At 41.5% G+C, this 27,856-nt stretch overlaps 1 protein-coding gene across 1 annotated transcript; it reads left to right on the forward strand.

Annotated features, from left to right (window-relative positions):
* Positions 1–1,787: 1,787 nt before the first annotated feature.
* Positions 1,788–26,802, forward strand: LOC311225371 (alcohol dehydrogenase class-3 chain L). Its single transcript, XM_084310633.1, has 9 exons — positions 1,788–2,022; positions 4,508–4,609; positions 11,615–11,756; positions 11,856–11,943; positions 13,001–13,220; positions 15,779–16,039; positions 17,154–17,289; positions 20,650–20,788; positions 24,353–26,802. The coding sequence occupies exons 1-9, from the start codon at positions 2,005–2,007 to the stop codon at positions 24,375–24,377; spliced, it is 1,131 nt and encodes a 376-aa protein (XP_084166759.1). The 5' UTR covers positions 1,788–2,004; the 3' UTR covers positions 24,378–26,802.
* The last annotated feature ends 1,054 nt before the right edge of the window (positions 26,803–27,856 follow it).

Raw genomic sequence — 27,856 nt, forward strand, 5'->3', positions numbered from 1 at the left:
ACCTATCTTTGTGAAAGTGGCTTCTCAGCTCTGGTCCAGCTGAAGACAAAGCAGAGGAACAGATTGGACATTGAGCATGACCTCAGAGTTGCTTTGTCTACCATCACCCCAGACTTTGAGACTCTTGTCAGGAGCAAACAACATCCCCAGTTATCCCATTAGTTCCCTGGGATGTTAAGCTAAGAAGTCTGCTAAGAGGGATATATTATTTATTATTATTATTATTATTAATATTATTAATATTATTAATATTATTATTATTATTATTATTATTATTATTATTATTATTATTATTATTATTATTATTATTATTATTATTATTATTATTATTATTATTATTATTATTTTATTTCATTGTGTTTTTAGCCCTAGTTGCACTTTTGTTGCAACCCCAGTTATCCCATTAGTTCCCCCAAACTTACTGTCGGTCTGTTATGTTAAAAGCTAAGAAGTCTTAGCCTAAGAGCCCGGAAAAGGAGCCACACCCACAGGAAGCAGAGATGGAGGGTGTGACAGAAATAATCGTTAGATTAGTCGACTAATCGAAAAAAATATCGACAGATTAGTCGACTACCAAAATAATCCTGGAGGTGACACTCTTTATGACCGTTTCATATGATTTTTTTATAATAATTTTAAAAGGTTATTGCTGATTTGATTTGGCTGTAACAAAAACAAGGTTATGTACATGCATACAAGTAAATAAAATACAAAATTACAGTAGCAATAATATACAAGGACAACAATAAATAAGGGAGAGAGAAGGAAAGGGAGAGGGGAAAAGAGAAAGGGAGAGTGAGAGTGATTTAAAAAAGGTGAATTACAACCAGCAACTTTCAACACCGTTTCAACATGAATGGCAGTGAATGTTTAAAATGTTTAATGTAGGCTGAGATCTACTAAAGTATACACTGCATACACTTACTGTATGTACACAACATTTGGGGCAATCTCTCACCACCTAGGAGAAAAGCCCAAGCGTACCAGGTGATTGTTCTGTGTAAAGACCTAGAATTGAATAGTCATTGTTGCACACAGAGAATCCAACAGATTCCTCTCAGTGTGAGTGTATTGATTGATTGATTGACAACTGTATTAACAGATTGCAGAATGGGTACAGTACAGTACAGCTCAATACATAGTACAATTGTTAAGGGGATGCAGACCAGAGAAAGACATTGGAGGTGGGGGGGGGGGGGGTTGGGTAGGGACACTGTACACTGGAATACTGACAAAGCCATACTTGGTCATTTACTGTACAACTGGGTTAGGACATTTGTAGGGGCCAGTTTCGAATTGCAGTCTCCCGTAGGTGCTCCTTGAGAGTGTTTTTGAAAGTGGGTAGTGATTCACATTCCTTTACAGCTTTGGGTAGGGCGTTCCACACCGATGTGGCACAATTGCGAAACGTGTTTAGTCCCTTGTATGTAGTACAGTATGTACAGTACAGTCATGTACACATGCCCATACTGGATAAAAGATGGATAAAGAACGTCAGAGGTAATTGATCATCATTAACCCAGCTCAGCAGACAGCTTTACACTCAAAGAGTGGGTGTGGCTAAATATTTGCGTACGTGCATAACCCTTACTTTTTCTGCTTTCCTGCTCAACTCTGCTGAGAGAGAGAGAGAGAGAGAGAGAGAGAGAGAGAGAGAGAGAGAGAGAGAGAGAGAGAGAGAGAGAGAGAGAGAGAGAGAGAGAGAGAGAGAGAGAGAGAGAGAGAGAGAGAGAGAGAGAGAGAGAGAGAGAGAGAGAGAGAGAGAGAGAGAGAGAGAGAGAGAGAGAGAGAGAGAGAGAGAGAGAGAGAGAGAGAGAGAGAGAACACGAGGGAACACGAGGGAAATAACTGAAAGTATTGGAACACACCCAGTTGAAAGCGACCCGGTTAAGATCCAGACCAGCCTCTGTGATTAATAGTACTTCCTGCTTTGTGATATAGGACCAAACACTGATAGGACCTCTTCTTGGGCCAACCTCCTGTTGTTTCTGGATAAGAAAGAACATGGCAACCGCTGGGAAGGTAAGTATGTGCCTGTCTTCTTCCTCAAAATTACATTAGAATAACGTATTTCCTTAGCAGCTGGTTCAGTGAAACATTGCTTATCTTAAGACCGTAACGTAACACTCGCATGGTTGGTTCTCTCTCTCAGCCAGCCCTATGTTTATACAGCAAATACGGGGCTCTGCTCTGGTGTGTCTTGCTAACTTGTATTATGTCTGAATGTACCAAAGGTCATGTAGAGTGTAACGCTTTTAAAAATATAAACCCAGTCTATTTTCTATGAATGAAATAGAAAGAAAAATGTGACGGTGAAATATAAAATTATTTCCCACTGTTGCAACATTTCCTCAATTCTCAAATCTATTTCAGTAACAGACAGTACTTCTCTACTTAGTAATATATTTCACCAACAGTACTTCTACGTAGTAATATATTTCACTAACAGTACTTCTACTTAATATATTTCACTAACTACTTATACTTGAATAATATATTTCACTAACAGTATTTCACTAACAGTATTTCTACCTGAATAATATATTTCATTAACAGTACTTCTACTTGAATAATATATTTCACTAACAGTACTTCTACTTGAATAATATATTTCACTAACAGTATTTCACTAACAGTATTTCTACTTGAATAATATATTTCACTAACAGTACTTCTACTTGAGTAATTATGTCAGTAACAGTACTTATTGAATAATATATTTACTTGTTCCATCTCCTGTTAAAACATTTCCAACTATTGCACAATCTTTAAGGAATCCAGGAAGGATACAGATGGAACATTTGGAGGACTCTCAACAATGAAATATTAGTTATTTACAATAATTATAGCTGTTACAGATTTCACATTGTTGTATCATCTCAACAATCTAGGCAGGACAAGAAAGGACCTACCACATGTTGTGCTTCATGGGGGCTAACTGTATCTCTTAGCAAAGTACTGTTATTTCTGTCACATAGTACCTTCGCAGATAGACAATTCATATTTAACCCAACATTCCATTACGTCCATAAAAAAAAAAAAAAAATCTCAGAATAATATCTTAGAATTCCCAGTAGCCAAGGTCTGGGCGCTTGCTCAGCGGAGGCAGGACTTGAGGAAGGCAGCGTGACCTCCCACACGTTACACTTCACCAATGAGAGCTCTCGCTGAGGTGAGAAGAGAGCCACTGGCTGTCGCCGCACGTGTCGGAGGAAGCGTGCGGATACTTCAGGGTTCCCTTGTACCGACCAGTAGGAGAACATGCGCACAACAACCAGGTAGGGGAGGGGGGGGGGACGACGACGACATATCAGTGTAACAGAGTAATGATGGGTGCCTTTAGGTGTGTTCCCATCTAGTGTGCATCACTAATGTAATGTACCATGGCTGAATGCATCAAAGGTCACGTCAAGGAGATAAAAAAAAGGAAATCGAGTCTTATTCTAGTTTTCTACTGATGATGGACACTTTCAGTAACTTGACAAAGCAATCAAGGAATGTGTAACCCAACATTCGATTAAGCACAACCCAACCCCAACATTCCTGAGTTAAAGAGTAACTAAACCTTTTTTTCTGCCCCCATATGGTTGATAGAGAAAATATTTATATTTTGAGAAAAGCCCAAGCAGACCAGGTGTTTGTTCCTAGGAGAAAATCCTAAACTGACCAGGTGTTTGCCTACTGAGTGACAGTGACTGGTAATTGTAAGGTTCCCGGTTGACCTGCGCATGCGTCCTACAAAACATCCCACAAAACGTATGAGTCAAGGAAACTATAAAAGAAGGAAGGATCATGACGTCAGAATACCAGCGTTCTATTCTCTGCTTGGTGCCAGACTTTGGTGCCAGAAGCTAAATATATAAGCTATTTGAGGGAATCAACCAATATATCAAACATTAGCAACAAATTGCAGATGATTCTGATGTCCAAGGTAATAAACCTGTTTAAATGTCATGAACGAGGAGATGGTTGAGCCCATTCAACCCAATGCCGGTCGAACTGAACGTTTTCACACTTTCACACATGGCACAGTGAAGAGATGACCCTTCCTTCTTTTATAGTTTCCTTGGAATGAGTGAGTGGCCACAATTGGCCTCATATAGCCCACAGTGGAGGTCCGGTGTGCCGTGGGAAAAGAGGTACTCTGACATATATTGAAATATTGAAATTCTTTATTGGGAAAACCACTTGAGATACAGTATCTCGTTTTTTCGAGAGGGTCCCACATTTTGTGCAATGTAATACAGAAGCAGAACACATTACATTCTCCATCATAATAGGCCTACTCCACGGCGGCCACCTGACGATGCCACCGCAGGGCAAACGAATATGCAAACGACATCACCGGGTGGGGTGGAGTGTGCAGCAGGGTAGAAATATCAACCACTAAAGGCAGGAAAAGGACCATGTGTTTCATTGCCCTTTAAATACAAAAAGGGTATGTTAGGGCCGAGAGAGATTACATTATTGAAGATATGTTTTAAGATAGTATGGGTCTGTGTTCCAGGTGATCCGGTGCAAAGCGGCAGTGGCATGGGAGGCTGGGAAGCCTCTCTGTATGGAGGAAGTGGAGGTGGCGCCTCCTAAAGCCAAGGAGGTGCGCATCAAGGTATGGCTTACAACGCTCTTTTGTTGTCTTGTAATCTACAAGCTGAATATCATACATTTGCTACCTCATACCGGTGCACTGTTTTTGTGTTCTGTGTCACCCCCGTGTCCGTGGCATGCCTGTGCATGCTGGGAGAACATGCAATACACAATTTTCAGGAACTGTGCTTTATAGCATCAATTTAGTGGTGAAATGCAATCGGATACCTTAAGTATTTTAATGCAATTTCGTTACATGCATTACAGTTACTGACCCTCAAGAGGGAGACACTTCTTTATTTTGGTGACCCTATGACCTTTTGTCAATCGCCACCATCAGGTCAAACATAAAAGATATCTAAAAAACTAATGGCCGGAATGCCAGGAAATTAGCTGTGCACATTTTTGACCCTGTGACTTTTCCTCTAGTGCCACCATCAGGCCAAAGATGTCAAATGAGCTCATCTCCTGACCTGTTAGTCATACAGTCACAAATCATCTGCTGTGCACATTCATGACCCGACAGACAACTATTGATTTGTGACCCCATGACCTTTCCTCTAGCACCACCACCATAAGACTAACAGGTCAGAAGGTCATTTTACCTGATGGTGGTGCTAGAGGAAAGGTCATGGGGTCACCAAAATCAATAGTTGTCTTCGTTTTCAGGCCATGAATGTGCACAGCAAATTGTATGGCAATCTGGCTATTACTTTCCGTCTTCGAGATATGTTGTTCACAGACAGATAAACAAAATCTCTTTGGCTGAGGTAATAACATTAATGTAATATAAAGTGATCATTTTCTGCTTTCAGTTATCTTTGTGTCTCCGGGCCCTATTTTTGTGAATCTAGACACAAGCGTGAACACAGGTGTAAGTTCAGTGCGCTGGCACACGTATGTGTGTCCAACTTATGCGAGTGCATTAGTAGGAGTAGGATGAATACATTATTAGCAGGTGGAGTTGGGCCTGGCTTTAATTATGGCCAATCAAATCAGAATTTCCTTTTAAGAACAATGGACCTCAAATGCACCTGGCTACATCAGAATAGTGTGTGTGTGCAAGTAGATAATTAGCTTCCAATCAGGAGAGACTAAGTTTACAAAATTAAAACAATACAAACTTAATACAATATTTAAAAGTTGACAATTAGCTGTGATGGCTCATTAACGGGGTACGAGGAACCCCATGAATAGCCGTAGAGCAGAATACCTCCCAAAAGAAAGAAGCAGGTTAAAGTGGGAACATTGGAATACTGCATGATAAGCTGGCTGTTAAATACGCCAGTGGTATCAACTGATGACATGCATGGCTGGTTTTGCTGCAAACAGATGCCCAGCACATCTGGCTATCAGCTGGCTGATTCAGGGCCAGTTGACCAACATGCATATACACACTCACACGTAACTATTTGTGTAACGCACACACACAACCACCTTGTTGCGAAACATGCACACCGGTAATTAACAGACTGCTGATCCAGGCTCAGTTAACCAATGTGCATCTGGGCCTGGTCTACAAGATACACTACACGACCAAGGTACCCATGTACATGTCAAAATACTTCCCAAAGGTCAGTGAATACCACGATCACAACACCAGAGGGAGCTCCACAAATCATGTTAAACCCAGATTCGGCTCAAACAAGGGACTAAACACGTTTTGCAATTATGCCACATCAATGTGGAACGCCCTACCTAAAGCTGTAAAGGAATGTGAATCACTACCCACTTTCAAAACCACTCTCAAAGAACACCTACGGGAGACTGCAATTCGAAACTGGCCCCTGTAAATGTCCTAACCCAACCCCCTCCAATGTACAGAAAATTACCAAGAATGGTTTCGTCAATCCCTCCAATGTACAGAAAATTACCAAGAATGGTTTCGTCAATATTCCAATGTACAGTTTTGCTTGTACAGTTGTACAGTGTCCCCCACCCACCCCTCCTACCCAACCCCCCCCCTCCAATGTACAGTCCCCCCCCCCCACCCAACCCCCCCCCCCCACATACCCAACCTCCAATGTACAGTTTCTACGTCAAATGTGGATACTCTCTTTTATAGACTCGTTTTGTATCACAAACAGTACTGTATTTGCAAATCTGGTATGTTGTATGTCATGTATGTCATATATTATGATGAATTTAAAATGGGGGACCCTGATGTAAACAAGACGAAAGTCTTTCTCTGGTCTGCATCCCCTTAACAATTGTATGTATTGAGCTGTACTGTACTGTACCCATTCTGCAATCTGTTAATAAAGTTTTCAATCAATCAATCAGATATAAACTTAATTACAGATGAGAAGCCAGTGCCATCTAATGGCCAAGTTAAGCTTCATAGACCAGAGTGGATTAAATTATAGTGAATAAGCGGTTAACAATCGACTGAAGGTATATCACCAATGCCAGAGATATGCATGACTTACAAGGTAAGAGCTGGTGTCAGAGAAGAAAACATAATCAAAAAGATTACTTGAAAGTATAAAATTATGCATGTGAGCTGGCAGGAGAGAGGCCAGTACTGTATCATCAACAAGTGAATCAGGACAACAGCTCCATAACAGTTAATTAAATTGCTGTTATGCTGTGATGGACATCTGAATCTCCCCTCGGGGATAAATAAAGGTTTTCAACATACAAATAACCGTCTTTTTGACACTCTATCGCCAGTTGATATACCAATATTATTATACCTATATCCAGTTTAATTAATTATTTTACATGTGCTATTCTTGGCTGCTTTAAACAGTGGTGACTGGGAAATTCACAAGGCTTACTGGGAGAGATACAAAGATAGCTGAAAACAGCTACATGCGTAAACAAATAAGGCATTCTGGTGTGTAATTATGCATAGGGATCCCTACTGGGAAAAATTAGGAGCCTAAAAAAGCTCACTGCTAACACAAGCTAGGGAGATGAGACACTCCAAGAGATGAGGACCAAATGAGATGCGGACTCAGACATGTCCTAATTTTTGTCCCTAAATTACATCATTATTGTGCTGTCAGAATAGTATTATGTTTGTACCTATACCTTTATAGGTAACAACCAGGATGAAGTTGTATTTATTGTAGTTGTCTAAGCACGAAAACAATAATTTTCTTCAGTGAATCTCTTAGTTACAAGCAGGGGTGCAGTCGTAATATCAGAACTGCCTGGACGCCACGCGCACACACGTGCACGCGCATACATGTTCCCTCGCGTGTGCACAGACCAGCTCAAGCAAACCCCCCACAGGGCTTGCATTTTGGTCTTGCACTTCTCTTTCTTTGTTATGCTATGCAAAGACTAGGTGATAAGTGCCGGGTACTTGGCGCACGGCGCGACAGTAGAGTGAAAGCTGTGAACGCATTTTTGTGTGCACATCCGTGCGCGCACTTCTGCTTAGCGAACTGCTAGGACGGCGTGGTACCACCACTGCATCACTGGTTACAAGATTGTGTATTTAAAATAATCACTTTAGCGAAAACCGACAAGGCTTTAATTAATTTCAGTCGAAATTAAGGGTGTGTTTAGAGTGGCTCCATGCTGCCCACTAGTGGTTAGAAAATAATTATTACAGCTTTAAATATCAGGAATCATTTCTAGCCAAATCGTTAGCCTAGCTCATCCTTGTTGTCTGTACGTCATCAAAAAAAGGTGAAATAAGTCTTCAATATGCACCCAAAATATAACAAAAATCACTTTTAAAAAACATCCATTGAACAATATTCCAAATTTAAAATGTCAATATGTTTCTAAGACCCTAAACATGGCACACGTTCCTCAATCAAATTAGCATCCTCTACTTTTACTGGTGTAAGCGATTTTACATTGCACTCCATTCATTTAGCATTCTATAGGTCTACATATTTTTACAGAGCTGATGATGGAAGTTGCCAGGGAGACCCAAAGTCTCCCCTCCTATTCATCTCAAGATAAAGTACCCACATGGGCTGATGGATCAGTGGGGCGTAATGTATTGGGAATAGAACGTAATTGCTACTCCTGTTTGAAAGGGCAGAAGTCAGTTTAAATTTCAGTTATTACTGCAGTCTACCAACAGATTGAGGAGTTCATGGTCCTTTTCTGAGTGAGATAACCTTATATCAGTATATATGATCTATTGTAGGGATTGCATTGCATGTATTCTTGTATGTTTTTATATTGTATGTTTTTATACTGTATGTACTGTATGTGGCACCAAGACAAATCCCAATCAACCATGTGTTGAAATGGCAATAACGTTTTCTATCTATCTATTATTCATGGTAACCTCTAGTCTTACTACATAACCTATTATGTATCCTCCTAAATTATTGTCTACATTCAGCTTTCCTGTCCTTATTAAAGGGTAAGTTCAGAATTATATATATATACTATTTCCTACAATGTTGTTCAGCGTCTTTTCTCAGGATGATACAGGGCCCCAGCTATTTATGGGTAATGGGGCCATACTGTTCCAGTCCGTACCAGTCCTGAAATAAACACCTACTCCACAGTGCACCCACAATATGTTTAAGTGCTCTTTACAGTGGTGTCATTAACTTCACATTAGCTCTGTGTCTTAACTAAGATGAGCTGGGTATCCACTATCCAGTATGAAGCGCAGTATGGATTGCGCTGAGAAAGGACTCTTACGACATCATCGATGAGCAGGAAACGGCACTTTCTGATCGTACACTTTAAGCTTAGTATTTCAGTTGTATTGTACTTAGGTCCCCTATTTTGCTATTCCTTTCACTATTTGGGCAATTTTACACAATTCATGTGAGTCTATGGAACACATCTGTAAGTAAAAAAAATAAAAGGAATGCATTGTTTTGTATTTCTAATCAAGTACTTTCGAGCAGCATTTTCTGCATTCAAGATTCCAAGCTGTTTTTGGCTGGGCTCCGCCCATACTAGCAATGCGCTTTGAGTGACAGTCACCCACACAGCGTGATACATACGAGAGAGAGAGAGAGAACGAGAGAGAGGGAGGGAGAGAGAGAGGAGAGATCGCTACGTGAGCGTGTGTGAGCGGCTCGACTCGCGATTGTGTGTAAATGCAGGGAGTCTCCGTATGAGAGCCTCTCTCTCCCTCTCTCCCTCTTTAGAGGAAGCATCAGTGACGGGGAAACCACTTCTGCATTATTCCCACTGCTCCGTTGTTGAGTGAATTGTTGATTGTGGGCGGTGGCTTCAACCACAGAGGGGGCTTAGATATGCAGATCAGCTCCTTGCTACGTAGGATAGTGAGTCAAATCAGAATGGCTCAGGCCCTGTCCACACGAGAGTTTGGATTTAATATGACCGAAGTTTGAAAAAATAAAACTCCGTCCACACGGTGAACACAGGTGGACAACCGTGTATAACTGCGTACCCACGGCACCAGCAACCGTTACATGTAGTACAATGTAATACAATGCCAAAGCAGTAGGCGGCGATGTTGTTCAGACATGAAGGCCATTTCAACCAATCAGAAAAGACTGAACGCTCACTAAACTTCCCGTTGGGTCGCGATCTGCCATTAATTTACTGAAGAAGAAGAAGAAGTAAACTTCCCGTTTAGAAGCACAGCTGGACCCTATTGATCATTTTGCCAACGGAACATATATTTTCAGCAAAGAAAGAAACTGCAATAAACAAACGGATACATTCACTGTGTTCTGCCTCTCATTTTGTTGATGAAACAAAACCATCAGCAACACAATTTACCACCAAGAGCGGATAGTTTAGTCTCACAAAAAAGATCTCCGGTGTTGTTAGCTACACATGCTAATGTCAATGGCATTCTCTATGTATAGTATATAGCTTAAATGCTAACGTAATAATGTAACGTTAACGCTAGTATAATGAATGGATGCAAACGTTATTTAACACATTGCAGAATGGGTACAATACAATACGGCTCAATACAAACAATTGTTATGGGGATGCAGTCTGGACTGGGTTCCTTATAACAATAACTTGACAACACATGAGTTTAGTTTAGCTGCAGCTACATGTTTACTCTGAGCGTCAACAGACATCAGTCGATCACAACACTCTTCAACACAGACGATACGTTTGAACAAAAGTTTGTTACAATCATTTTCATATAACGCTACTTGGGACAGCTCTGCTGTAAACACTGGTGTAGTTGGCTCTGCTCTAATCTCTCTACCCCGCGGTCTGCCGTGAACATGGGGAATAATTGCGACAGCTCTGCTGTAAACACTGGGAATAACCTCGGTTGCTATGCCCACACGCAACTGCAAAACCGCACAACTCCACCCTGGCCACCGGTTTCAAAAGACCGCGGTTGCAGTGTAGCAAATCCCCGGTTGTGTGTGGCCGAACAGTGCAACTGCGCACATACAATCACGGTTACATTAAACCCAGCGTTCGTGTGGACGGGCCCTTAGTTCACTGGGGGAGGATCTTGTCTCATCTGAACTGGAGCAATCCGCCAAAATGAGAATCTGAGACACAGACATTGTTGATACAACCCCACATTGCTAGATAACAATGCTAAACACTGGAAAAGGCTATTTATAAGATAGTTTCCCTTTAATACACTTTTATTTTCTTCCGTACACAGTTACAAGTTGGAACTTAAAGGGGCCACTTCACCAAAGAACAATGTTGATTTATTTCGCACATAATCTCACACACATCCCAAAACTCTAAACAGTTTTGCACACATTCATTTAGTTTGAGAGTAAAATGAGTTTGAATATGGCCACCAGTGATGCCATCGGGGCAATTCAATTCTTGTGTTGTGTTCATTAATGTGTTCATTAATTAGATGTACCTTAAACATTTCATGAATATGTATGCTCTCACTATAATGATGATTGACATATTTGACATTCAAGGATTAAGTTAACATTAATTATATTAATTAAATTAACTATAAATAAACTACTATAATTAAAATGAGTGAGCTCATGAATATTTGAATCGCTAATTGACAAAACTCACTCGTTTAGTTCATCTTCATTTCACATTTGCATACAGTTGAGTGTTGCCAGTAATTTCAAATGGCCTCAGAATGGATCTGTGACATTCTGTATTTCAGATTGCGGCCACAGGGATCTGTCACACAGACTCCTACACCCTGAGTGGCTCCGACCCGGAAGGTGTTTTCCCTGTGGTGCTGGGTCACGAGGGAGCTGGGATAGTGGAGAGTGTTGGAGAGGGAGTCACTAAGTTCAAAGCAGGTAGCTATGAGAACATGTGACACAGCTGCTATCGCCTTTTGTGCAGACACTCACGTTGGAATGGCTCTGAACAGAACATTTGCACATTTGTGTTCTCAGGGGATACCGTCATCCCCCTGTATGTCCCACAGTGTGGAGAGTGCAAATTCTGTAAAAGTCCTAAAACCAACTTGTGTCAAAAGATCAGGTAGGTGTGAATGTCACAAACTTAACACTTTGGCTGCCATGGGTTAAATTCATTATCAACCCTAGGTTGCCGGCTCTATTTGTCTATAGAGAAAGTCCCCTTCTTTGCAGGGCTATAACTTTTTAAATTCTATTGCTACATTGCCATTATTAGGGCCCATTCAAAGTCCTATATGTATTGTTCATTGTGTAGCAACGTTAAACTTTTTCATTCACATATTCATAGTAAAGTATGGTCTAATGTATAAGTATGTTTTCATCTCTTTCTGCAGCTTTCTCCAGAACGTGATCTATAGCCCCAAATACATTATATTGATGATGCAATACAGTTTTATGGCAATCAGCGCGATATAAAAAATTCCAACTAGACGTACTTCTAGAAGTTACTACACGTCATCTGATGTTGACCGGATGGGCTAGGGGGCGTTTATAATTCCGTGGGCAGCGTTATACCAATCATCTAATGTGGGTCAAATGTTGATGATAGCAGTTAGTATCGAAGACGGTAACTTTACACGCTAAAACTCACCCCAGTCTCCGCGCGCCGTTGGGCGATCATCGTAGAGTAGAAATTTTACCATTATGGGATGTTGATTTACCCGGTCCATCTCCAGCTTGTATAATGGTATATACGTCCAAATCATGTTGTTTATCGAGTTATTGGCAATCGATCGCTATGTAGTGTGTCGAGATCGAGTCCCGGAACCTATAGCTAGTGCCCCGAAGTAATACGGCCGACCAGCACAATCTCCATAGCACTTCCTGTTAAGCGATTGCGCCGATCGGCCACCAGATGGCGCTCCTGAACCGCCAGAGAGCTCAGTGGGTCCTCCTGGTGGATCTCAGGCCAGCGGAGGGGAAATATGAATCCGATCCCAGATTTTTGAAATATTGATATTAAAGACGCTGTAAAGCGTCTTCGGCAACTTGAGCATGGCCGGGAATGACGTGTTTAGGCGTTTTCCGGCAGCCAAAGTGTTGATACTCTAGTCCAAATGGGAAGGTCTTACCAGTGTTTCAGCAGAACATTTCTTACCCACGTCCTCCCTGCTCTTAAGGCTGACACAAGGAAGAGGTGTAATGCCAGATGGGACGTCCCGCTTCACCTGCAAGGGCAAGAGCCTCTTCCACTTCATGGGTTGCAGCACCTTCTCAGAGTACACCGTGGTGGCTGACATCTCACTGGCCAAGGTGGATGAGAAAGCCCCTCTAGACAAGGTGTGCCTTCTGGGCTGTGGGATCTCCACTGGCTACGGAGCAGCGGTCAATACTGCCAAGGTCAGTCCTACAGTTCCCCTCATTATCACATCAGTGGTCCAATGATGGCGTTATGGTAAAAGCTGTAATAATTATTTACAAATGATTAAAATACAATGTACTTTTCACATTTTCAAAACTTGCTATCAGAAGGTCTCATTGAGTCATGGTGTCTTACTCAATCAACCCTGCACCACCAGTGGCCAGTCTCTTGTTATTCCATCATTTATTTTCTTTGTTGACAAAGTCCGGACCATGCATTAGCTCCACCTATTTCATAAACCTATGAATTTACAACTTAATTTTTTCAACCTTGTGTCAGAACAGTATTATATTTGTAAATTAAGTATTTAATGTTCTCTGTTGGCCATTTTCACATAGTTTAAGAATCAGAAAATTCCCAAGACAAATTTGTATGTATTATAGTTGAAACCTTTCAGCAACATGTATTTCAGCAAATCTTAGTTGTAAGATTGTGCCAGTAAGGCAGTGTTATGTTTGTGATACAATGATCACTTTGGCGAAACAAGACAAGGATTTTGTTTGGAGAAAGAGAGGCAGTGGTTTGTTTACAATGGCTCATTGCTGCCCTCTAGTGGTCAGAAAATAATTATTGCAGCTTTAAATGCAGAGGTTTCAAGTTTCAAGTTTCAAGTTTCTTTAATAGTTGTCATACAGAAGTACAGAATACTTTTGTACAAAATGCTTCTTACTGTTGCGCTCCAGAGACTGTGCAAGACAAGATAAGTATGAAATAAAAACATAGTAAAATTAGAAGTAAAAAAAAAAGAGGTCACAGTGTTCAGTTTAGACATATGTTCGATGCAGAATAGACGTAGTTACCATACAATATACAATACTGTGCAGTGTACTAATATACAATACTATATAGTGCAAGGCAGAAATGGAGAAATGGGACGAGGTGCAATTTAGGTACAGTTCACAGTAGGTGTACGAGTTGTAGTGCAAATCCTTTATCAATAAATATAAAGTGTAAGTGTGTTTGTGTGATCTAAAGTGTGGAGAGTGGGTGCTGCAGTGTGTTGTTTGAGTGAGTGTGTGCGTGTGGGTGTGTGTGCTGTGTGCATTTGATGGTTGTTGCATAGTGATTATTGTTCGTTTAGCGATTATTGTTCGTTTAGCAGCCTGATGGCCTGGGGATAGAAGCTTCTTCTGAGTCTTTCTGTGCTCGCCTTAAGACTCCGGTATCGCTTGCCTGACCGCAGCAGTTCAAAGAGGCAGTTGTTCGGGTGGCTCGAGTCCTTAATAATTCTCTTAGCCTTCCCCTTGCACCGCTTGTTGTAAATGTTCTGGAGGGTGGGAAGCCCCCCTCCAATTGTGCGTTCGGCTGAACGTGTCACTCTTTGTAGTCTGCTACGGTCTTGTGCAGTGCTATTCCCAAACCAGGAGGTGATGTTGCCGGTCAGGATGCTCTCTATTGTACATGAGTAGAAGTTCCTAAGGATCTTCTGACTGACTTGGAACTTCCTTAGGCGCCTGAGGAAGTAGAGGCGTTGTCGTGCCTTCTTCACAACACTGTCAATGTGTGTGGTCCATGTCAAGTCCTCGGATATGTGGGCTCCGAGGTACTTGAAACTGTTCACTCTCTCAACCGGTGCCCCGTCGATGCTGAGGGGGCTGTAGTCCTTGACCCCCGACCTCCTGAAGTCCACAATCATCTCTTTTGTTTTGCTGACGTTCAGGGAGAGGCAGTTCTCCTGACACCACTGTGACAGGTTCTCTACCTCTTCCAGGTAGGCCCTTTCGTCGTTGGCAGAGATCAGGCCCACCACTACTGTGTCATCAGCAAATTTGATGGTGTTGTTGTTCCGCTGTGCTACGCAGTCATGTGTGTACAGGGAGTAGAGGAGGGGGCTCAGAACACAGCCCTGGGGGGCCCCTATGTTGAGCGTGATGGATGAGGAGGTGCAGGTGTAAAGTAACTAATTACATTTACTGTAACCGAGTCATATTTCTAGGTAAAAATACTTTCTACGGCTAGTACATTTAGTATTTAGTATAGAAGTATTCACTTCTACTTTGTGTTATTATTTTGAAACAGTAATACTAAATCCCACAGTAAAACCCCCTATCTACATGGCATTTAAATTCACTGTTCACCGACTATGGAGCAGCTCCAGAGTCTCATTACTAGAGTCCTGTCTCTCTGGTGCTCAGCTTGAGAGACTTGTTCATATTCACAAATTGAAACTGAGCTGTACAATATTACAACAATAACATTTTATTTGAGTGGATTAATGCAGTTCAGGTTTATATGATCAACAACCCTGTCTGATTTATGGCAAAGTGTGAGAGACATTTAATTAAATTATGATAATGAGGAGTTGGCAGAGCACGCCTGTTGCAAGGCAGTTAGAAAGCACCCATCACACCAAAAATGTGTACCTTGGCAATACCTATGGCAAAAGGCAATTATCAGACTACCACATCTTATTTTAGTCATACTTGTCAGTGACCGACGGAAACCGACATTGGTGTGCATTGGAAAGAAACATCCATATTATTGTTTGCAGCAATAATCAGCTGACCTATGGCCCTGTCTTTACTTACCCCCTCAGGTGGAGCCAGGGTCAACCTGTGCAATATTTGGTCTCGGAGCGCTGGGCCTTGCAGCAATCATGGGCTGCAAGGCATCTGGGGCCACCAGGATTATCGGGATCGATCTGAACCCGGACAAGTTTACGGTCGCTAAAGAGTTTGGAGCCACTGAGATGGTGAACCCAAAGGACCACGACAGGCCCATCCAGGAGGTTCTGGTGGAGATGACGGATGGAGGGGTGGACTACTCCTTTGAGTGTGTTGGGAATGTGGGGATCATGGTGAGATGAATTCTCAAAAGTAATACAGAACCCCATTACGTGAAGAAATACTCTTTCCCACCTTGTTACCTCACGTCCCTGGATGTACATCCATAGACCTTCCCATGCGGCTGTGCAGGCCACAACTCCGGTCAAATCTCAGTATCTTTGACATCCTTCAGTACAAAGATGGTGACAAGCTAAAAGCAAAATAGTTGCAAGTACTAGCGACCTAACGGGGAGCCAATTATTCTGCTGATGTTTGGACTAACAGCTAACAATAGCTAGGCCACTTGCCAAATTACCTGTAATGCCTGTTGTGGCCGTAAAATGACCACTTGCTGTGACAAGGAAGCAATCAAAATCTAGTGGTGACAGCTGTCAATGGTGTTATTGTTATTATTGTTAAGGTTTTATTGTAAAGCTATTATTATTATTATTATTATTATTTATTATTATGTACCATGTAAACAAATGAAGCCATGTCGAGTGTAGCAAGGACTACGCCACCCTAGGTTTATTCCAAGAGGTTAGGGAGCTCTGTATTCTATATACTTCAAAAGAGGTGGTTCTTTTATAGGTCTCCGGGCAAGAATGTGCAAAAAAACCATTACCATTACCGTTACCATCTTATTTTTATAGTATATCTAGAGTGTCATGTTTATTTCAGTTGTCCATGTTTAAAACCTATTTAAAACAACAAAAAACACTATTAAAAGAGACAGTGGATTTACATACCGTGTTGGTCCAGCACAGGAAGGAACACAAAGCAAAATACACAGAAAGGTCTACAAAACATGACCCAAAAAAAGGTTGACCATACATTCAGATTACCACAGGAATCAAACAACAATAAGGTGTCATCCTGTACTGGACCGACATCCAACTGCTCTGTTGGTCAGAATGATCGTTTATGGTAGGGCGATTGCCAGGCCAGCATCTGCTTATATGCTGCACATGAGGGTGTGGCCCTGGTCAGTGATAGGTGCATTGAGTAAAAGGAGCACCCATGGGCACAAGGAGTGAAGCAATAGGCGAAGCAAGACGCTTTTCCAGCAATCATATAACTAGAGTTATATTCATAGTTATTGTTTTTATTTCAGGCTGTAGTCATGATGTGCTATTTGTGCTACAGAGGGCAGCCCTGGAGGCGTGTCATAAAGGATGGGGCACCAGTGTCATCATTGGGGTGGCAGCAGCTGGCCAGGAGATCAGCACACGCCCCTTCCAGTTGGTGACGGGACGCACTTGGACCGGCACTGCTTTTGGAGGTAATGTGCTGGAGGACTTAAAGGAACACATCTCATACATTTGTGGGGGGAGAAATATGGAAACATATTATTATGAATTTGTTGGTGGTTATGATGAAACATCAGACCAGTGACATCAGTTCATCAATGAATGGTTTTTACCCAAAGTGATTGAGTGCTCAGTCAGTACATGGCAGATATCTATACATCACACACTGAGCCATAAACCACCACAAAGGAAGTACACCACAGTTTTTAGCAAAGGAAGCTAGAATTACCGCTTTAGGACAGAAGTGACTCGCGCTTTGTATGTAGATACAGGTTGGTACAAAGACAGGAAACGACTGAGGGTTCGTAGGAACAAGATGCTTTAAGGTCATGTCAAACTGACGGTGGGTGTAAAATGCATGTGTAGCACAAAGGCAATAAAGGTACATTACACAGGATTATAGTACAAAGTACTAGTGATGTGTTGTTCGCAAACAATCTGATTATTTTGAACGGCTCTTTGGTACGAAGGGAACCAAGTCATACTAGGCGGGAGCCGTTATTTTTATCGTTCGCTGTGCCCATTTCACTGCCTGCCCTGAATCCAATTCCGTTCCCCTTTACATAAACACACGTGGATCTTGTTATGAATCTAAATATCGCATGGCATGCACTTTATTGTTCACGTCAAAAGTTGTAGTTCTGCCTTCTATGACACAATAATAATATAAGCTTTTTATTTTTTACTATAAGAACGAATGAGACACGTTTCGGGGGGGGAAATCGGGGATGTCTTGTCACCTTAATATAGGCCTATATTTTTTTTCATTCAAATGTTGGTGGACGCTTAATATCACACATGTTGGATATCATACATACATTTTAAACGATTTGAGGCTTTCTTTCCAGGGGCTTTAAGTATCTTAACTTTGAATCTGATCCAAATCTTATCCCATCATTATCCTAGTGATTACTCTGCGGATAAACCAAAGATTTTGATTTAAGACTGATAAACCAAGTCTTATAAACCTTATAAACAAATACCCCCCCTTAAAAAAGAAACAGAGCCAAAGGATCCGGTTCCCTTCAAAGAGCCGTAATTCCCATCACTACAAAGTAATATTCCTAACACATGAATGCCGTATCGAGTGGCAAAAAGCTGCCAGTGAAGAAAATGGCACCTCTTCGGGGTGTTGCTAGCTGGCTAGTTAAGTTCATGGGTGGCTTTTAGCTGCTCAATATGGGATTCATATGTTTCCTTCAGTTTCTTGCTGGAATATCTGGTCAATGCTCAATGGTTACAACATGCTATGGCAGAGGGACAGGAGGGTAGTGGCTAGAAGGCATCCGCGTTACAGCAGGCTGCCTGTGACGGCGTGTGACGCTCTGTGTGTGTTGCCTTGTGGATTCCTTCTAAACGGCAGCTCTATGATGTCTGCTATTGGCAGTGGACATTACCCATCATGCATGTAAATTGTGTCATGGCCCTGGCAGCAATCTCGAACCAAGCCAAAGATTAATTGTAAAACAAAAATGCATGTGAATGGGAAATAAAATATCCACCTGTTATACTTTTTGAAGATTTCTGCAGGAGCCTGAAATACAGTATACAACACTAATGACCTCTGTTGCCTTTACTCAATTCATGCCTGCCTACTGCCTTCACCCTCTACAACTGCCTTACACTGTAATCATAACTACCTACCTCAAACTCAAACTATAGTCTACTCTTATAACTCTGTATGATAGCATGTACAATAATATACCGTATATTTATTTACTGTCAACGTGACTGTAAATGAGGGAAACCTCAGTTTCCTTTTGAGTTTAAATAAAGGTTTGAAATGAAATATATTTATATATACCGTACATATATTTATCTGTCTGAATATACCTGCCTATAATCCTTTTTACATACCTGTATACGATATCTATCTATATCTGTATATATCCCTACCTACTCTTACTAGTTATACCATAATGTTTTTATATCACAATACATAATAATACTATAACTGTACATACTAGGCTTGGGCGGTATGACGGTATTACGGTATACCAGGGTATTTCGAGATCCCGCCGGTATGATTCTCAATACCGTGACGTCACAGACTGCTATTACACTGACAGAGTTGATTGTAGTGCACTACACAGCACGCGCCAGCAGAGGGTTACGTGGCTACCGTTCTGGGACTGGGAGCTAACGTTAGTAGTACCTGGATGGTGCGGGGTTACGTGGCTACCGTTCTGGGACTGGGAGCTAACGTTAGTAGTACCTGGATGGTGCGGGGTAACTGGCTACCGTTCTGGGAGCTAACGTTAGTAGTACCTGGATGGTGCGGGCTAACTAGCTACCGTTCTGGGACTGGGAGCTATCGTTATAGTAGTACCTGGATGGTGCGGGCTAACTAGCTACCGTTCTGGGACTGGGAGCTATCGTTATAGTAGTACCTGGATGGTGCAGGCTAACTAGCTACCGTTCTGGGACTGGGAGCTAATGTTATAGTAGTACCTGGATGGTGCGGGCTAACTAGCTAACTAACGTGGCTAACGTTCTGAGAGCTAACGTCGGGACCTGGCTGATGCTGGCTAACTAATGTGGCTAACGTTCTGAGAGCTAACGGGAACTGGCTGATGCTGGCTAACTATAGTGGCTAACGTTCTGAGAGCTAACGTCGGGACCTGGCTGATGCTGGCTAACTAACGTGGCTAACGTTCTGAGAGCTAACGGGACCTGGCTGATGCTGGCTAACTAACGTGGCTAACGTTCTGAGAGCTAACGTCGGGACCTGGCTGATGCTGGCTAACTAACGTGGCTAACGTTCTGAGAGCTAACGGGACCTGGCTGATGCTGGCTAACTGACGTGGCTAACGTTCCGTGATATTTGTTTACTTGGTAACACGGGTGGCCCCCCGCCGCTGATAAATGAAAGTCATACCGTCATATACCGTATACCGGGGTATTATGTCAGCAAGGTATGACGGTATGAAAAAAATGATACCGACCAAGCCTAGTACATACACCTGATAGCTCAGTAGTACACATTTATATACATGCATATATTCCAGTTGAATCAGCTGTACATTGTATATTGCTATTCACTCTTTTGCCATGTCTTTTGGTTGTACTGTACTACTTTTTTAAAGATATTTTTTAGGGCATTGTTATTTTTATTGATAGGACAGTCAGAGAGAGAAATCGGGTGAAGAGATGGGGGAGGACATGCAACATATGTCCTGGGCTGGATTTTAACCCAGGAGCGCCCCACATTTGAATCTAATCTAATCACACCACCAGCAAGGCATCAGTGATGAATGATGATGATGACACAAGCAAGTTTGTCTCACTATTTTGTCCATTGAGTTAATTCACTGTGTCTGTCCTGTCCTCAGGGTACAAGAGTGTTGAAAGTGTCCCACGACTCGTCCAGGACTACATGAACAAGAAGCTGAAAGTGGACGAGTTTGTGACACACACTCTTCCCTTTGAGAAGATCATCGAGGGCTTTGATATCATGCATGCTGGGAAATGGTGAGTTCTCCTTGGAGACGCATCAAAAGTGGTTTGCTATGGTGATCAAATGGTTATGGTAAAGCATCAAACGTAGATTATTTTGACACCTGGTCCTAAGTGGTATAGTCTGTTTTCAATACATTTCCCATGAGCCTCTTTGCTCTGTTGCCTCTGTGTGTCTCTCTTTTTTTACAGGCAGACTTTTTCTTGGTGGTCAAGTTACCTATATATTTGTTTTCCATTGTTGCAAAAGAAAAAAAACGTTGTGTGCATGAACTATTGCGTCTCGTTCACATACGTCTGGTATCATGAGAAGGTTATCTAAGCTGGTCACACCAGACCATGAGTGTAGAGCAGTGAATGCATGGAACAAAGCGCGTTGGACAACCCCGCCTCCTGTACAGTGCTGCCCCCCCCCTCCCATTGTAGAATGGTAGTTTCAACACAGATCACACAGACCACTCAACCGATGCGTTGAGTGGTTCATTGGTCATTATTAAGAGTGTAGACAAAGACTTCTTTGTATACACTATGCAGGGGGAAAGGGTTTAAGAATATTTATCTAAGATGTTGTGCCAAGGCATAGGCTCATTAATAGGAAACTTGTCTTTGTGTACACAGGCGCTCCCCACGCATTCTGTTTGGGTGTCGTGCAATCATGCCTCCCATTCAATGCTGCCCGCCTGTAGCCTTAAAGGGATATTTCACTTTAGTAGAACTTATCAAAAATCGTATCAAAAGTCTTACCTCTTATATAAAGTAATCTATAAGTAAGCTAGCGGCCACTGCTGTCCCTGTCATCTCTCTGCTGTCAACACCACCATTCACTTACATTCATTTTGCTGACCTAGTCTAAATAGCACATTTCAAGTATAAACAAACTATACAGAAATATAATTTTGTGTAATAGAAGGTAGTAAGGTGCCTGTTTTTTTTAGTTGATGTTTTCATTTTTAAATTATCAGTAAAGGAACAATTTCTTACTTGAGGTGTAGTTTTACCAACTGTCAACTTGTCACAGAATGTTTAGAATCTTTCCTCCCTCAAGTCAGCATGTAACCATGGTAACCACTCCCTGAACATTCCTTGTGAGGTAATGATCCACAGCATACTCAAACCTACAACAGATTTACCGGGTCTGCTTTTATTTTTCAAAAGTAATACATCTGTAAAGATATATAAAATTCCAAAGCAAACACATACCCTTGGCTCAGAATTGTCTGTTTTATTGAAACCTGCACAGAAGTAGTTTGTTTATACTTCAGAAGTAGGATATTTAGACTTGGCCCTCAAAATGAATGGAAGTGAATGAGGAGCCTGACACCTGGGAGGAATGGTGGTGTTGACAGCAGACGACAGGGACAGCAGTGGTCGCTAAGCTTACTTGTAGATGCACTTATAGAGGTAAGACAAGTTCTACTGAAGTGAAATATCCTTAATTATAACTCTTATCGGTCACTTTTGGGTCATCACAGCAAATGTATGATGAAAATAATAAACATTTCTATTATACCTGCTAGTTGGCAAAACATGACAATTCCTCACAGGGTCATTTAAAAAATACTTAGGCTATTGTATAGTGGTTAAGGACAATGAAATAGGCTCTTCCCAGATTTCTGCTATCTTGTTGGTTGCTGTTAGTCTGAACCCCATTTATGATTGATGAGGCTCCCTCTTGGATTTTACCGTCTCATTTAAAAAACAAGTGTGTGGGACGATAAATATGTTGTTCAGTCCAACCCAGAGTAAACATACAGAGAAGTCAATTAGAATGCCATGGGCCTAGCCAATACCAAAAGAAAGGATCTGATGATTATTAAAGGTGCTATAGACAACATTGAGCCACTAGATGTCCCACTAGAGCACCAGCATGTCTCAACTAGCAGCACGTTTATCCATTAGGTGCATTCCACATGGGGAAATGGGAAGTAGGGAAGGGATACATGCAACATGTAAATAACAACATACAGACCCGCCAACATTTTCTGAATGATAAATTCATGAATCAATTATTTATTTTGGGGAAAAGCACTACTTGTATTCTGCACATTTCTAAAAGCTCTGTGGGTATACATACATATATATAAATATATTTTTACATGATTAGTCTACATCAAAATGTTATCTATAGCACCTTTAACTTGTACATTTACAACATGTCCACCTCAATATTGGTTTGGTGGCTGTACCCCTTTCACAGCTGTGTGGAGCTATAGTATGGTGCCATCTACTGGTTAATAGTGGAATTACCTGGGGAGCAGCACTGCACAGGGAAATGGAATTGAGGTGTGAACTGTGTTGAGGCTCTGGTGGTCTGTTTGTTCTGTACACGCTCCAGAACTTGATTAATTAATAAAAACAAATATATACATTATCGCTTTAAAGGGGCAGTTCACCCCAAAAAATTAAAACGAATTTCCCCCCTTTACCCGGAGTGCTATCCATCCATTCAAATAGTTTTGGTGTGATTTTCCTAGTTTTGGAGATATCTTCCGGTCACTCCAATACAAGGGAGCTGGATTGCACTTGGTTTGCTCAAAACAGATTTATTTCCCCAGAAATCATGACCTGGTTACTCAGGATTATCCACAGACCTTGCTGTGAACAGCTTCATGTAGGAACTATTTTCTACCGAAGTACACCTGCCATACATTATTATGGGAGTTTACTTCCGTATAAAATAACTTTTTTGCATCACTCCAAACCAAGGAAAATCAAACCCAAACTATCTGGATTATTTCTTTTACATTTTGGGTGAACTGTCCCTTTTAAGCCTCATTGTCTATTGAAACTCTGAAAACAGAAGATTAACAGACTATTTTAGTAGCAACATAGAACCCCCCCCGGTTTGTGAAATGTAATTGTTCTATCTATTGAAGGATGTAGCCTGATTTGTTGCTACATAGGCTTCTGTGATTGTCCTCTAACCTTCACACCGACCAGTGTGGTGAAGTGGTCTGGTGTGTATTTGTACCTCCTCTAACCTTCATACCAGTGTGGCGAAGTGGTCTGGTGTGTATTTGTACCTTTTGTTACTTTCCTGTGGTCCAGACATCCCTCCCAAACCTACATAGTGGAGACAAGTGCCTTTTTTTTCTATATTATTTGGCATGTGCAGTGTTGGGCAGTAACAGATTACATGTAACTGGATTACAAATGTAACTAATGAGTTAGAGAAAAACACAGTAATCTGATTTAGATACCTCATTACTTTGATTACTCAGAAACATGTTTGAACAAAATTCTCATCAGAAAAAGTACAATGTACAAGTCATTATATAATAGCATTATTCAACTGACCATGTAGACCGATAATAGCATTATTCAACTGACCATGTAGACTGATAGCATTATTCAACTGACCATCTGTAAATTGGAATAAATTGTTTGCGCTAGCCTTCAATTCTGTACATATGAGGCAAAGTAATCCTATTGTAATCAAATGTAGTCCGTTATGTTCCTGTGTTGGAGTAATCCAATACTACATTACTAATTACAATTATAAGCAGGTAATCAGTAATGTGTAAGGTAACATGTGGGCATGTGACGCCTACAGTAATTATCCATATTTTCTTTTTTCAGCATCAGAGTGGTTCTGAACTTCTAGACGTGGGACGAAGATGATGACTCATTGTATTGCAGCTCATTTTAATAAATACTCTTTCACTCTATCACAGTCCATTTTATGTACACAGTGTGCAGTTATCAGTGTAAATCTAAATCTAATGGGAAGTCAAATGTGAGCAGAATCTTTTAGCAGACCAGACGTGAAATGTGCCTTTTCATTGAACCATCAATGTTCAGTCAGGGTTGGATAAGATAAGATAATGGGTTAAAAAACTAAAAGGTAACTGGACTGCACACACTTACGAATAGATTAAGAAATTCCATATAAATCTATAGCTTATTAACGATGCAGCAGCTGATGCAGGTGGCTTGGTGAAGATACTGTACATACGGAGTGCGCTTGTGTGTACAGTATCCTGCATCAGCTGGTTGCAGTGTGTGTAATGCTCAGGATGACTATAAATGTAAAATGTTAATGATACAAATAGTTGTATTTATTATTATCATAATAATTTAATTCTGAGGAATTAAATAGAATCTACGCAATCACCAACTATTTATCCCAAATGAAGCCTTTTACCAGTTTCATCACCTGTGCATTGTATGTTACTATTGCACTTAACCTTTTTTGCATTTGCACTCTGGTTGGATGCCAAACTTATTTTCATTGTATTGTACTTGTGCTGTATAATGACAATACATTTGAATCTATTCTAATACAATTTTGATCAGTCACAAATTACTTTTGCGCTACCTGTTGAATATTTCCTCCATAAGATACATTTTGGCCAGAAAGAAACGGGCATGGGCATTTTCAAAGGCGACCCTTGACCTCTCACTTCAAGATATCTGAATGAAAAGGGGTTCAATGGAACCACAGGCTTCCTCTTTAGAGCCCAATTAGGCCAAAACTATGCAGTGTTTTGCATGCAGTACAAAGATGAAGATAAAAATGCAAGTTTTCAAGTTGTATTATGTAGATTGTTGGCAAAAAATACTTCTTTTTTCTTTCGGCTTTTCCCGTCAGGGGTCGCCACAGCGGATCATCCGTTTCCATCTGTTTGTCATCTGCATCATCCTCTGTCACTCCCACTGCCTGCATGTCCTCCTTCACTGTGTCCATAAACCTCCTCTTGGGCTTTCCCCTCCTCTTTCCTGGCAGCTCCATCTCCAGCATCCTCCTCCCGATGTACCCCACCTCCCTCCTCCGCACATGTCCAAAACATCTCAGTCTTGCTTCTCTCACTTTCTGCCCTAACTGCTCAACATGGGCCGTTCCTCTGATGTAGACATTTTCGATTTTGTCCAACCTTGTTACTCCCAGAGAGAACCTTAAAGGGGAACTATTTTACTATTTCTTTCACTATTTGGGCACTTTTACACAATTCCTGTGAGTCTATGGAACACCTCTGTAATTTCTTTTTATTTTTTATTCATTGTTTTGTATTTCTAATCAAGTCCTCAAAAACAGCATTTTTCTACCTCAAGATCTTAAGCCGTTTTGAGCCTGGGCTCCAACCACTGTGTGCAGCTCATCATGATCCTGATGCCACACAGCCACATTATCATGCAGCTGAGTCTCTCTGACATCACAAATCAGCACATTTTCAGATGACTCGGTTCAGTGAGGGTGAATATTGTGAGAGGAGAATTGGAAGAATGCACCAATATGAGAATTAGATCATATTAATATAAGTTCACATAGCTAGGAAACAATGCTAAACACTCAAAAAGGCCATTTATAAGATAGTTCCCCTTTAACATCTTCATCTCTGCCACCTCCAGCTCCGCCACCTGCTTGTTGGTCAGCGCCACTGTTTCTAGACCATACAGCATAGCTGGTCTCACTACCGTGCTGTAGACCTTTCCCTTTACTCTTGCTGGTACCCTTCTATCGCAGATCACCCCTGTCATCCTTCTCCACCCGCACCATCCGGCCTGCACTCTCTTCTTCACCTCCCTACCACAGTCCCCATTACTTTGGACTGTTGACCCCAAGTACTTAAACTCATCCACTTTTGGTACCTCTACTCCTTGCATCATCACCACCCCTCCGTCTTCCTTCCCATTCACACACATATACTCGGTCTTGCTTCTGCTCACCCTCATCCCCCTTCTCTCCAGTGCATGCCTCCACTTCTCCAGGTTCTCTTCCACCTGCTGTTGGCAAAAAATACATTTAATCTAATCCTTAATACACCAATAAATTGGAAAGTGAAGCTGAATACTTTCTGAGGACACTGTATGTGGTGTGATATAAGTAGCCACACCTGCCTTGCCTTGTAACCAGACTAGTTAATTGGGCCCGGGAGCAGGTGTGGCACACCTGCTGTGCTTTGAGCAATCAACGTTAAATCACCCATCCCCACACACAAAGAGAGCCTCTGTCATGAAAGCTAATTCCATCTGCTCCTGGTTTTTAACACCTTGCCAATTCTCCTCAATAAAGTGGACTGTTTCTACACTCTACCCTTGATTTTCTCACCACAGGTGCACAGCCACCCTTGCTCCCAGGTATAATTAGCTTGACACCACAGTAGAAAATGCAAGCTCCCCACATAAGTGTATCCCACCATCCAATGCTCCATAAGGTCATTGAATCTGCACAGAATCAAACAGCAGTATGATGTCTAACAATCGTACAGATAAACAAGTTTAAACTGGCCGCTTCCGTGATTGGTTTGGTTGTAGGGTTAGTCAGTGAAGTCACGCTTTTATTGCCATTTTTGGAAGTCAAAAGTATAAATCTTTTTCCTGCAAGGAGCCATGCTAAGCATACTCAGAGGACGGTAGATATTTGGCGATTCTAAGATTACTGAAAGGGTACCCAAAAAAAAAAAGCCTACTCAACCATCAAAAAGTTGAGAATACTTACCCCTGTACTCCATAATTGTCTATGGATCAGCTTCAGACTTTATACTTGATGACATCACACATTTCAGTTTTAACACATTTTGAGAGTTGATAATGTTCATTCATATTTTGTCTTAGGATAGGAATAACATGTATGAATTCTTAAATTTGGCGTTGTTCCCCGTTAAATATTCGAATGAGATCTAAGGACAAGGTTCAATTACAGTGTTCCTTGCCCTTCTCATGGGTTTACTTGTACATCAGGGATTTCATCAGCAGGGGGCTCACTAAAGGAAAGACAATGAGGGGAGGGAATGAGGATAGGGCCAATTTGGATCTGAATGCAGCCCTGGTCAGTTTGTGGATGATGAGCGGAGGGAGGACCAAACTTCCCCACATCGCCCCCATTGAGAAACTGCTGGATGTCGCCCAGAGGAGAGTAGACCTACAGTGAATTGCAGATACCATTTCCTCCAACTATTTCCCGAATTGGGCCTACTACAGTTGAAAATAGTTGAGAAAATGGCGTCTGCAGACACCTACAGGTCTGCTCTCCTTTGGATGATGTCATCAAGCAGCTTTTCAGGGGGGGGGGGGGGGGGTCAATGCAGCAGAGCTCTCGAGAGAACAGAGATTTTATGTCTGTCTATTATTATGTCCTCTTCA

The sequence above is a fragment of the Notolepis coatsorum genome, assembly GCF_963971535.1.
Source record: "Notolepis coatsorum genome assembly, chromosome: 3".
In the NCBI taxonomy this organism is placed as follows: Eukaryota; Metazoa; Chordata; class Actinopteri; order Aulopiformes; family Paralepididae; genus Notolepis; species Notolepis coatsorum.

Coding starts and splice junctions, on each gene's coding strand:
- LOC311225371 (XM_084310633.1), top strand. Junction 13,221..15,778: donor CAGCGGTCAATACTGCCAAG/GTCAGTCCTACA, acceptor TTACCCCCTCAG/GTGGAGCCAGGGTCAACCTG. Junction 17,290..20,649: donor GACCGGCACTGCTTTTGGAG/GTAATGTGCTGG, acceptor TCCTGTCCTCAG/GGTACAAGAGTGTTGAAAGT.